At 41.0% G+C, this 13,251-nt stretch overlaps 1 protein-coding gene across 1 annotated transcript; it reads right to left on the bottom strand.

Annotated features, from left to right (window-relative positions):
- Nucleotides 1-1,407: 1,407 nt before the first annotated feature.
- On the bottom strand, nt 1,408-3,134 carry LOC107816630 (uncharacterized). Its single transcript, XM_016642360.2, has one exon. It carries the CDS (start codon nt 2,807-2,809, stop codon nt 1,859-1,861), a length of 951 nt encoding a protein of 316 aa, XP_016497846.1. The 5' UTR covers nt 2,810-3,134; the 3' UTR covers nt 1,408-1,858.
- Between the last annotated feature and the right edge of the window lie 10,117 nt (nt 3,135-13,251).

The following is a 13,251-nucleotide window of genomic DNA, read 5'->3' on the forward strand; positions in this document are numbered from 1 at the left end:
AAGTTATTTTAAAATTTGTTTTCTGGTTTAGTAGCCTAATTTAGTGTAATGCAATATAGAACAATTTGTATCAAGCTACTTATGGGAATTATTGCAGCAACTGGTCGATTATGTTGTTCCACATACACCTTTAGCCCATCTCAGGCAGATGTATAATGAGTACGACGTAGATGCACTCACTGCTTTAGACTAGAATCAACTTAGAAAGAGCAGTCCGAGTAAGGGCCGCACCGAAATTAGTATAATACAGAGGTGTACGTATATTTTTTGTAAGCGGTGTCATTATTTATAGAAGAGTGGAGAATAAATAACACTATTAATTATCACATTATCTAACAAGAAATAGTCTTTATCTATTGGTTTTGTTGAATCTTTCAGTTAGAAGAATTCATGAGTTCAATTCTACTTATCTACAATGTTTAACAATAGTGGCTCCTATTTGCCCATAAAATGATCTAGTTGAGGTTCAAACTCTTTTATAATAAAATTAGTAACTTAACCAACATGCCAAGCAATAATATATGTCAAGTGGTGTCACTTCCTTTATCTTATTAATATCCGAACAGTATTACCACATATATGTCGTAAGATTTTTCGGTGAAACGGTATCGAATAATACCGCCTCATTTCACGTGGATCTACCCCGATGTGACATAGACAGTATACCATACGGCAAGCACAAGCATTAGTAGTTACTACAAAAATAATTTACATGCTGACTTAAATTCTTCACTAACTTCTTTTTTTATCAACTTGTTGGTAACAGCAAAATTTTGAGATGAGTGTCTCAGCTCCAATAGTACATACAATATTAATGTGTAGGTATAGTGGAGTAAAGGAGTGAGCCCACCAGCAACTGTGAAGTCAGAGTCAAACATTAAATACATTTGCTGCTCTCTCTAACGGGACCCTCTAGCTACGTTATTAATGTTAGTGTACATTACTCTTTTCATTTATTCAATACTACCCCTAACTAATTATTTCAATATTTTTAATGGCACTTTGGTTTTGTGGGTATACATTTACTCACTCTTGTATATGTCTTTATATGTATACGCTGTACATACATATGTTTTTGGCACCCACTACCTTAAATTTTGAGGGTCCCCTCATATCTCCTCTTTTCTTTATTATATTCCCTTGGATTCGACTCCCTTTGCCACCTTCTTCCTTCCACTCTTTAACAAAAAGTAAAGACAAGAAGTTTACGTTTTTTTTGGGCAACTAGATTATATTCTACTAGCCAATTAGATGAAAAGAAATAGTTAAACAAGAATAAAATTATACCCATAAGCAAAAGAAAAAATATATCAACAACTACGCATCACCCAAGCAAGTTATAGTCGCATATATAAGTTTAAATATGAGTATCGCTTCATTCAAGCTCGTGTTTTAATACATTTTATAACAAAAACAAGATAAATATATCAATCTTTTTACTAAAACAAAGGCAACTATATATAGCCCATAATTTTACACATGGTCTTGCACTATTCACTCATCAAAAACAAAAAAACTTGTACCCTGCCTAACGCTGAAATCTAAATGGGGAGCACCATCCACCATGTTCCTCAACCACAATCCACTAAGTTTTGTTCTTTGACAATGTAAGTAAATGGGTCGGGTAATTCGGATAATCCATTCTAGTTAAATATCGGGAAAACAATGAAAAGATATCTAGATAAAATATTTTGATTATTTTTTTCTTGTATGCAGTGGAATTGTACAGAGAAAATACTGATGAGAAGGTAAAAAAAACTAAAAACAAACAAGGGCAAAACCGTACTTTCATTTTTATATGATCACAGTCGTAGAGGTCGTGATCGTCAAATTGGTCAAATGTCAACGTTCACTGAAATCAATGGTTGGGATTGAACCTTCCGAAATCGGCAAGCTTCCTCGATCTGTTCTTGCAAAACGAAGTCGCTGTGGAAAGCTGAGGCTTCGCCGGTAATCTTATCTCGCCGGAGAATATCATTTCCGGCGGCATTCCCTTCTGATTCCAATTTCTGCTCGGGCTCGCACGCACTAAAGGACTCAAGCAAAACGCCATCCCGGTGAGGTTCCGATTATGACTCGATTTTCCTCGCCGTCCATGTTGAGCTGCCGGTGTTCTTCTCGGAGTCTGTTTCGATGACTCCGACGAGTACCCGCTCGATCCGCCGAAACAATGCTCGTCTTCCTCATCTTCTGAATATCGAGCTGGAGACATTCCTCGATCGCGATTACGACACGTCCTCCGATGACCTCCGATCGTCGATTCTTCTAGAGAAAACGTGCGTACCTGTTTTTTCCGACGACCGGAGAGCATCGTAGTGAACCACGACGGTGAAGAAGACGACGCCGGGCAAGCATCGCCGAAATTAGAAACTCTAGGATTCGACTCTAGTTTCTCCGTCCTGGATCTAAACAGACCCGAGAAAAATCTAAAATAACCTTTCTTCTTATAAGGCCCAGGGCCAGCAGCAATTACCGTTCCGTTGGGACCCACTTGTGGAGTACTGTAGAATCTTTGATCTGGAATAGATGGAAGCGAATTGTGCTGGAATTGCCACGGGGTCGTATCAGATTTCCGGCGAGAAATATACGGGGAAACGGAGCGCGGAAACACCAGCGGCGGAGGATTGCTATCAGATTTCCGATGATCCTCGTGAAACAGCTGCTGCTGCACGTGAGCTCGGGCCTGACCTTGGGCTTGGGCCTGGGCCTGGGCCTGTGCGGCAATAAGCGCAAAGAGCCGTTCACGGAGGCAGGAAGCGCAGACGCCGACGCTGCTACTCAGGTCCGAAAGGTGCTTTTTACACCTCATTTACCCAAATCAAAAACAAAACAAAAAAATGTTTTTGTAAAAATCCAATGCTATTTATATACTTGAATTTGTATGAAATTTAAAAAGAGAAAATGGAAATAGAAGAACGAAGAAGCAACATTTGTGGAGCGTGTGGTTAATGTTGTTATAGCCTTTTCTGGGTTGGAGAATGGAAGGATCTGAGAGTGGGTTTGTCTTCTTCTTACTTTTGCTTTTTAGAGAGAGAGAAAATAAGAGGAGAGAGAAGTGAGGACAGAAGATTAGGGGTGAAGAGAGTGCAAGCTTTTATGTGTAAGAAAAAGAGAGCTTTTTATCTTTTTCTTTATTCTTATAGGTTCAAATTAAAGAGAGATAGTGTGACACGAGGATTCCTCGAGGGCACTAATATTTAAACACAAATCTACAGAATCCCGTTGTTAATTTAATGAATATTCATCAAGGAACACTGCATTTAAAGAAACAAATTAGCACTGATTTAAGGATTAATCAAATTTTGTGAATCTCGCTTTAATAAGATAGTTTTTGTAAAATATTTTTTTTTTATTTATTCTTAAAGGAAGACAATAAAAAATGAACAGAGGAAAATAGAAGGATTATGTATTCTCTTTTTTTCCAAATTCACTCTTAGTGCTCCAAATGGTTAGTGTTAACTATGTAAATCATTTAAGAAAAAAAGAGCTATTTTAAGGAAATACTTTTATGACTGTGCAAAAAAAGTTATTACAAATGATATATAATAAAAGGCGAAATACATAAATTCCCATTTAAGTTGTCTACAACTATCAAACAATCACCTCAACTGACCCATTTATCATTTAGATACTTCAAATGTCTATTAAGTAGATCAAGTAAACACATATTGCTGATGTGGCATAGTCTTGTTTGCTAACAAACGTTTGAGCGCGTGAATAAAATTTTTCTGCCTAATTTTTTTTTCTTTGAAAAAAACCGAGAAACGACAGCTTAGCCTCTCTTCTTCGTGAGTAAACCACCTAACCTCACCTCACCTGCAATTCACCATGAAACCACCATAGAGGCCATGAAAATCGGTCACTAAAGCTCCAACTAAGCCACCATAAATCACCAGAAACTGCCTCATTTTACCATAAAACTCCACTGCCCGAAACCTCCAAAGACCGCCTAGTTTCGTTGACCCAAAATTAGTCCCAAGCCCAATTGAGAGAAGCAAAAAACAAAATAGCAACAATAGCTGCGAAAACACCTTCCTTTCATTACACAACAACCTATTATTTGAATCGGCAGATAATTTTACACCAAAAATAACAAATAAGAGAAACAAAAGTTATATAAGCCCAAAATTTGAAGTCAAGCAAATAATGGAGAGAGAAGGCTGAAGATTCCAGTAGAATCCTTTCTTTCAGCTTTGATCGGAGATCAATTTTCCGGCGAGAGGAGCTTTTTCCGGCAAGGCCCGTCAATGGTGTAAGGCCCTGTAAAATTTTACCTAAAATCTAAAGTTTTGTGGTACTGAAGTAGGCTAATGTGTTAGCAATTGTAGGGGAGTTGAAGAAAAATTTTGAATTGAACAGTGCATTGGGGAATTAAAGAAAAAAATTGGAAATACAAGGCGTTTCTGCGGTCGCAGAACTGATTTGCGGACTGCATATCTGCCGCAGACCGAGGCAAAAATTTGAGCAAAATTTTGGACCATTATGCGGTCCATTATGCGGCCGCATAATCATTTTGCAGGCCGCATAACCCCTCGCAAATCCAGCACAATAAAATACCGGAGGAAAGTTCTGTGGCGCATTATGCGACCGCAAAATAGGTCTGCGGACCGCAGATAGGTCGCAGAGTGAGGCAGGGATTGTACCGCAAAATAGGTATGCGACCGCACATCTGCATCGGGGCTTTATTTTTTTTAAGTTTTTAACCCGACTTCATTCTTATAAAACAGCCTTGGGGATCATTTTAGAAGGTTAATACATATATTTCTTGAGAGAGGGAGTGTCATAGAGTGAGAAGGGAAGTCCTAAGCTCATCACTCATCAATTCTTTCTCAAAGTTGAAGAATTCACTAGGTCTTCATCCTAGAGGTAAGGTTCTACTCCATAGCCCTCAATTTTATGATTTTAACTGAAAATAGGTAATAAGTCAAGCAATTCTTGGGTGTGGGAGTTATTTATTTTACATACATGTACCATCAAGGGTAATAAAAATATTGTTGACCTTTTTTGGGTAAACTTTGGGTAGTGAGGTGAAAGAATCCACCATAGGAGGACCTTGAAACCTTAATGCACACATAGTGTTTGATAAAATGCTCAAGTGAGTTGGAACTATGAACTCCTTCCTAATTTATGTTCAATTTTGCTATATCTCTAAATAGATCGAAGTGGCTAAGATTTCCGGAACATTGTCGTAATTTAAAAAGCTCGAGGAAGGTATGTTGGCTAAACTTCTCTCTTATAATTGAATTCCCACGATGTTCTTGTATGTCCCGAGTTATTCTTTATAAATCAAAATAACGACTAAACCTCAACATCGAAAGATATATATATATATATATATATATATATATATATATATATATATATATATATATATGAGTATGTTCAAAATGTGTTCCGGAATATTCTTATCATATTATGTTATTTTTCGGGAGCGTATTCAAAGTAGGAGTATGTATTAAAATGTTATGACTTCAAGTCAAGCCCAAATGAAAGTGATCATATCAAATTGTGTAAGAAATCACATGTGCTTAAGACCCTAAATTGCTCCAATGTATGCTTAATGTCTTAAATAGAAATATTTGTTGTTGACTATCCGTGATAATGTTTGATAGTGAAACAGTGAGCATGAATTATGAAGTACGGCCAACGTGCCAAGAATGTAATTGTGTTATGGCTAATGGTGCCAATAAAATGAATGACATGTAAAAGAATATGAAATGAGTGCTAAATCCTTTTAATAATAAATGCCTTGAGAGTATCGTTTAGCCACCGAGGAAGGGTAGGTCGAAACAACCTAACCCTGAAATTACACGTGTCGGTGTAGGAGTGATTGAGCGGTAAAACCCTGTGTTAATGTGATGAGACTGTTTCCCCTTATATGGGATGAGATTAGTATGTTGAGATGTTTCCCCTTAAATGGGATGAGATTATTGCTAGCGAGATGTGATGTGATGTCGACCAATACGACATTGTGGTGAGACGGCTTAGCCGATCGGGCGAGATCGGATGCTATGCCGCGCACATGGTGGTATTGTGAGTGTATGTCTCAGGGTGAGACGGCTTAGTCGGTCGGGCTGAGATCGGACTCCGTGCTAAAATACGGTGGTGTATTGGTGCTAAAGATCTCCCAATTTAAATTTCTGAAACTTACTTGAAATTTACCTTTCCCCTAACTTGACACCTTGTTACTGTCTAAGTCTCTTATTAATTTCATAGTTTATTCTCCGTTTAATGTTGCTAGTTCTATTGAGAGGGTGTTTAGTTTTACATACTACTACTATTCCATATGTACTAACGCCCATTTTACCGAGGGCGTTGCATCTTTAATTGATGCATGTGGTTCCATAGCAGGTGGTATTGATCAGTGATAACAGCATACCCTCTCCTCAACTGACTTGGGTTGTATCTATTTTTGGGAAGGTTAAACTAAAAATATTGTAATCATATCATCTGTTCCACTTTAACTATGATTGTACCGTGTACTATTTTGGAGACTTGTTAATCACGTAACTAATGGAAATGGACTCGTGTTATTCACATGATCTCTTACGGTCTAATTAATAAAATGTATTCTTCTCTTTATTTATGGGTGAATTGGGTAGAAGGTATTGTAAAGGCTTGCTTGACCAGGGTATCTCGGTTGGGCGTCGGTCGCGCTCCCGAGGTCAGGGCGTGACAAATGGTTCCTTAGTGGGTTCTTTATTTGGCTATTCTATGTTGTTTCATATTTGTATTTTGTATTTAATTTGTTGGAAAGAGGTTGAATGATTTGGGAAAAGTGTATTTGGGACGCACACTGAAGGAAGAAGATGAAGAGGGGGGCACTTCTTTGGTGAAAAGTAAGGAATGGTTTTTTTTCCTTTAAATGTATTTTTTTTCTTTTGTTAATTATATGTATCAAATTTGTATGTCAAATTACACGTGTCATTTATTAATTGGCTCGTTTGACATGACATTGGCAAGTGTAACTCACGCATATAATGTGTTGCACTCGGGTATTTACTTGATCTACTTAATAGACACTTGAAGTTGTATAGGTCAAAATATGCCCTAAGGATATTTAGCATAATATGGCATTACGGAAAGAGTCGGTCGAGGTGGACAAGGAAGCAACGAAGTCATTGGCCGAGGTGTCATCCATGAGCCGTAGTCGAGATGTCAACGAGAGCCGTAATCGAGATGTCAACAAGGGTCGAGATCGAGGCTGAATATTGATGACAGGAGCTGCAACGGCTAATTTGTCACGTAGGATATTAAAAGAGAATATTCTAGTGGATATTCTCTGCACTTGTACTACTAGGGTTTCTTAGGAAAATATCCCGAATATATAGAGAGAAGAGAAAATGATAGGGGAATGGAAGATTCATTTTTATAAGAACACTTTTTAGTAGAAGATTCTCTCCCACATATAAAAATACGAAGATTACCTTTTGACAAAGATTCTTGCTGATATTATTCCACATCTTTCCACCAGATCCGAGGACTGTTCAAATAAATCTTGGGTCTTTCTGTCACTCATCATTGTCAGGAGAAATATTTGTCCAATCCATCCATTTATGGGTGAATCATTCTCCTTATTTACTTGAATGCCATTTATTGATATTTATTATCAATTACACCTCCATTATTGCTCATACTTTAAGAATATATTACACTTGTTGTCATCAAAATTATTTACGGGATCTGTCTTCACCTTCCACACGTCTTTAAGATTTACATCTAGAGTTATTGTCCTTAACTAGATTTAACCCGCCATTATATAAATTTATTGGGTTAACCGAAAGTTATATTTTTTGGTCAAACAATTTAGCGTCTGTGGAGATTTTCTAGCTAAGTCTTTTAGTTCCTTTTAGATCTACAATCGACACTAGTTACTAACGTAAAAAAAAAAAAGAACCTTTTCCTCTCTGCATGCATAGATCTGATATGACAAGTAACAGAAAAGAAAGAACGAGAATAATGAACGACCTCCCAACCAACCTCATGAACATCATCCACGAAAGCTCTGAAGCAGTGGACGAGGACACAACGCCCAATGCCTCTCCTAGGTAAGTTGGATCACCCCTCTCTCCACTGTTACACTGACCAGCATCCTCCACAAGCCCATTTAGGACGCAGCCGCAGTAAACGCGAGAACCTGTGCTGCACCACCAGTGGACGAGCAACATGGTCAACCTCCCATGATGATAGGTATCACTCACAATGTTGTTAACAATATAGGCAATGACACCCTCACAACCATTTTGAAAAGGATAGAGGAAATGAAAAACGAGAACATGGCACTTCGGGACCAAATGAGAGAACACCAAGAAAAGGTCGATAAAATACTAGGCACTCCTAATCTATTGCCGAAGAGAGATGTCAGTCGGTTCGTCGAACAACTGTACAGTGATAGCGCTGCCCCACATGCCATACCAAAGACCTTTAAAATGCCACCCTATATGAAAATATACGATGGAACAACTGACCCCGAGGATCATGTGACCCATTACGTCACTGCCATGAAAGGTAATGACCTCACCAAGGAACAAGTATCCTCCTTTCTGCTAAAGAAATTCGGCAAAATCCTCACGGGGGTGCATTAACCTGGTATTTGCAACTGCCTGCACGCCCCATCGAATATTTTGAGGAAATGGCCGATAAGTTCATGACGGCCCACGTCGGGGCCAAGAAAACTGAGGCAAGTGCCGAAGTACAAGCAAACGAAGACGAAATACATAAGGCATATTGTTCCGAAGTACGAGCAGACGAAAATGACCTCAATGGGCCGACTCATCGACTAACCTCGGTACAAGCAGAATCCAGAAAAGATCAGAGAAATGATATCAGAAGAGATCCTGTGGCCTCACGACTAAACCAGGAACGACATCTCCCATATGTCAAAACTACCGCTGCATCCTCATCTCACCATGAAGAAGGCTCACCCCGATCAAGAACAAGGACTCACCGGAATGAGAGAGGCATGCCCCCTTTACTATCCGCTCTTAATTTTTGCGTGTTACCTACAAAGATTGTTTACGCCTTGGTGAAGCTCGTACCAAAGGTAAAGTGGCCACAAAAGATGAGGTCGGACCAGAATTCCAGAAAATCAGACGCCCTATGCGAGTTCCATCAAGAGCGAGGACACAAAACTGAAGATTGCATCGCCCTAAGATAGGAGGTTGTAAACATGTTGCGACTGGGACACCTCAAAGAATTGCTGAGCGGTCGGGGAAGGACGAACTTTGCCAGGGGACGTGAACAACATCAAGGGCCGCCGAAATTTCCCTCGCCAGCTCACACTATCCACATGATCATCGGCGGCTGGGACAACGCTTCTATCAACAGTGTGAAGTTCACCACAATCCACAAGCTCAAACGGTCGATCACCTACTAACGGTATGATGAACTTGAAGAAAGTATCATCTTCGATAAGTCAGATACCAACGGTTTGGCTTTCCCTGACTATGATTCTCTCGTTATTACTTTACGAATTTTAGATATCGACGTAAGACAGATTATGGTAGATGATGGGAGCGGTGCATGTATTATCCATCCCCGAGTACTCGCACAAATAAAACTCGAGGACAAGATAGTGCCACACTGCATCACGCTAACAGGCTTTAACAATGTAGTTGAGCGAACGTCTGGCGAGATCACACTCCCCGTACTGGCGGGTGGCGTCAATCTAGAAACCACATTTCACATCATGGATCAGGACACGACATACAACGACATCATAGGTCAACCTTGGATACACACCGTGAGAGCTATCCCATCCAGCTTGTATCAAATCATCAAATCCCCAACTCCATGGGGGATATTCAGTATACGAGGGGAGCAACGCACATCCCAGGAATGCTACCGCATCGCCCTAGACTGCACGATCACCTAACAAACAAAGGATAAAGAAAAAGAGGCATAACAATCAATAAGGTCGAGGTCGATAAGCGATGACAGCGAGGACGTCATCAATGATCCCGATATGGTTGAGGTTGCAGGATCGACCATAGAGGACCTTGACCCCATTCAATTAGACATCAATGACCACAACAAGAAATCTTACATCGACTGCAAACTTCAGGAACCAGGTAAGTTTCGTGAATTTTTAACTGCTAATGCAGACTTGTTTGATTTAGCCATGCAGATATGCCAGGTATCCTAAAGGAGATCGCCATGCACAAATTGAACGTCGATCCACTCTACCCCCGGTGAGGCAGGTTCAGCATAAATTTAACTCAGCAATCAATGGCGCAGTGTGTGAAGAAGTGGAAATATTGTTGGAAAATGGCTCTGTCAGAGAGTGGAAGCACCCCCAATGGGTCGCCAACGTAGTCATGGTGAAAAAGAAGAACGGCAAATGGCGGATGTGTGTAGATTTCACTGACCTGAACAAAGCTTGCCCCATGTATTAGTTTCCATTACCTCATATCGACCAACTCATCGACGCAACAGACGGGAATGAGTTACTAAGTTTCTTAGATGCCTACTCGGGCTATAATCAGATCCTAATGGAGGAAGAGGACCAGGAGAAGACCACCTTTATCACCCATCAGGGGACGTAATGCTACATGGTCATGCCTTTCGGACTGAAAAATGCGGGGGCAACTTATCAAAGGTTGGTGACAAAGATGTTCAAAGAACAACTCGGAAAAATGATGGAATTCTACATCGATGACATGTTGGTCAAATCTAAAAGGAAAGAAAATCACATCGATCACTTGAGAGAAGCCTTCAGCATACTCAGGCAATACGCCATGAAACTGAACCCCGAAAAATATACATTCGGCGTGGCCTCACGGAAATTCTTGGGTTTCCTAGTGTCGAAGAGAGGTATCGTGGTCAATCCCGACCAAATCAAGGCCACCGAAGGGATACCAGAGCACTTGACCACCAAAAAGCAGGTCCAGATGTTGACTGGCCGTATCGCCGCTTTTTCGAAGTTCATCTCATGATCTTCTGATAGGTGCCATGAGTTATTCGGCGTACTCAAAAAGGAGAAGGCCTCCAATGGACCCCTGAGTGCATCCAAGCCCTAATGGACTTAAAGGTGTCCATGTCCTCGCCACCGTTTCTCTCAAAACTAGAACCGAGACAGCCCATCCTTGTCTATCTCGCCATGTCCGAAGTAGCTGTGAGCGTAGTCCTGCTGTCCTGGTCCAAGAAAATAAAGGTACGCAATCTCCCATCTATTACATTAGCAAAACACTAGTCGACGCCGAGACAAGATACCCCTATCTCAAAAAACTGGCTCTGGCCTTGGTCATAGCTTCACGAAAGCTTAGACCGCACTTCCAATGCCACCCCATCTCGGTCGTCATGACTTTCCCTTTAAGAAGCATTTTACATAAACCCGAGCTATCAGGCAGGTTGGTCAAATGGGCCATTGAACTGAGCGAGCATGATATAACATATCGGCCGCGAACGACGATAAAGTCACAGGTCCTCACAGACTTCGTCGCCGACTTCAGCGCAAAAATAATGCCCGAAGTCGGAAAAGAAACGGTTCACACTTCTCCTCAAACACAAGACCTCTAGGTCCTGTACACCTATGGTGCGTCTAACGCATCAGGATCCGGGCTGGGACTCGCGCTCGAAGTCCCGACAGGAGAACTAATTCGCCAGTCCATAAGATACACGGATATGACTAACAACGAGGCCGAGTATGAGGCCGTAATTGCAGGACTGAGACTAGCATTCAAATACGGGGTGAAGCGACTAAGATTGCGCTGCGATTCTCAACTCGTAGTCAACCAAGTCATAGAGACTTTCCAAATCAAGGAACAAACATCACAAAAGTACCAGACTGAAATCTGCAAGCTACTACCCTAGTTCGACGAATTTCAACTCGAGCAGATCCCCCAAGCACAGAACACCAAAGCGGACAGCTTCGTCAAGTTAGCCGCAACCACCAAGAATATTACAATCGGAGAAAGAAGTGTGGTCCACCTCCTCAACTCATCGATAGATCAAATCGAGGTAAGAACCATAAACCTGACTTGGGACTGGAGCAACCGTATTATTACATATTTGTAGGACGGCGTACTCCCCAACGATAAAAAAGAGGCCAAAAAGCTATGAATGCAAGCAGCCAGATACAACATCATCCACAATGACCTGTATAAAAGGACATACGGCGGCCCTCTAACGAAATGCTTTGGCCCAAATCAGACATGACGCGTCCCTGAAGAAGTACACAAAGGCCATTTTGAAGCTCACTCAGGCAATCGAGCTATAGTCAGATACCTCATACGGGTAGGGTATTACTGGCCCACCATGAAAAAGGAGGTCACAGAATTCGTGAAAAAATGTGAGCAATGGTAGAAATACGCCCCAATGATCCACCAAGCAAGCGAACACCTACACTCAATAACCTCCCCCTGGCCATTGATAAAATGGGGAATGGACATCGTGGGCCCCTCCCGGTAGAATGAGGTAACGTACGATTTCTCTTGGTTTTAACTGACTATTTCACTAAATGGGTAGAAACAGGAGCATTCGCCCAAATACGCGAACAAGAAGTGATCGCCTTCATATGGAAAAACATCATATGTCGTTTTGGTCTCCCCAAAGATATCAGCTGCGACAACGGACCCCAATTTGCAGGAAAGAAAGTCACCGACTTTTTTGAAAAATGGCACATCAAAAGAATACTCTCAACACCATACCAACCTGCGGGCAACGGGCAAGCGGAATCCTCCAACAAGTCAATACTGAACATCATGAAGAAGAAACTCAAAAATGCCAAGGGTCTGTGACCGGAAATATTACCAGAAGTACTCTGGGCCTACCGAACAACGCCTAAGACGAGCATAGAAGAAACGCCATACTCATTAGTCTATGGGGCTGATGCAGTAATATCGGTTGAGGTCGGGGAGCCCGGCTTAAGGTACTCCCGCGAAAGTGGATCCCAGAACGATGACTGTAAAATGCAGGAACTCGACGAAGTCGAGGAACGAAGAGATATGGCCTATGTGAGAATGGTCGCCCAAAAGCAATAAGCAGAATTCTATTATAACAAAAAGGCAAAAATCAGGCCACTTAAAGTCGAGGACTACGTGCTTAAAGCTAAAACACAAGCAAGCTAGGAAAAAAGTGGGATGGCCCCTACAAAATCACGGCAGCAACAAGCAAAGGGTCATTCACACTAGAAACAATGGAAGGAAAACAACTACCAAACAACTGGAATATTACACACCTCAAGTACTTCAACTTTTAAAGGACAAGGTCTACAAAGTCGCACTCTTTTTCCCTCACTCGAGTTTTATTCCA

This window comes from Nicotiana tabacum, chromosome 19 (genome assembly GCF_000715075.1).
Source record: "Nicotiana tabacum cultivar K326 chromosome 19, ASM71507v2, whole genome shotgun sequence".
NCBI lineage: Eukaryota > Viridiplantae > Streptophyta > Magnoliopsida > Solanales > Solanaceae > Nicotiana > Nicotiana tabacum.

Excerpts from the sequence above, each read along its gene's own strand:
- LOC107816630 (XM_016642360.2), bottom strand. The coding sequence starts at position 2,809 with ATGAGGTGTAAAAAGCACCTTTCGGACCTGAGTAGCAGCGTCGGCGTC.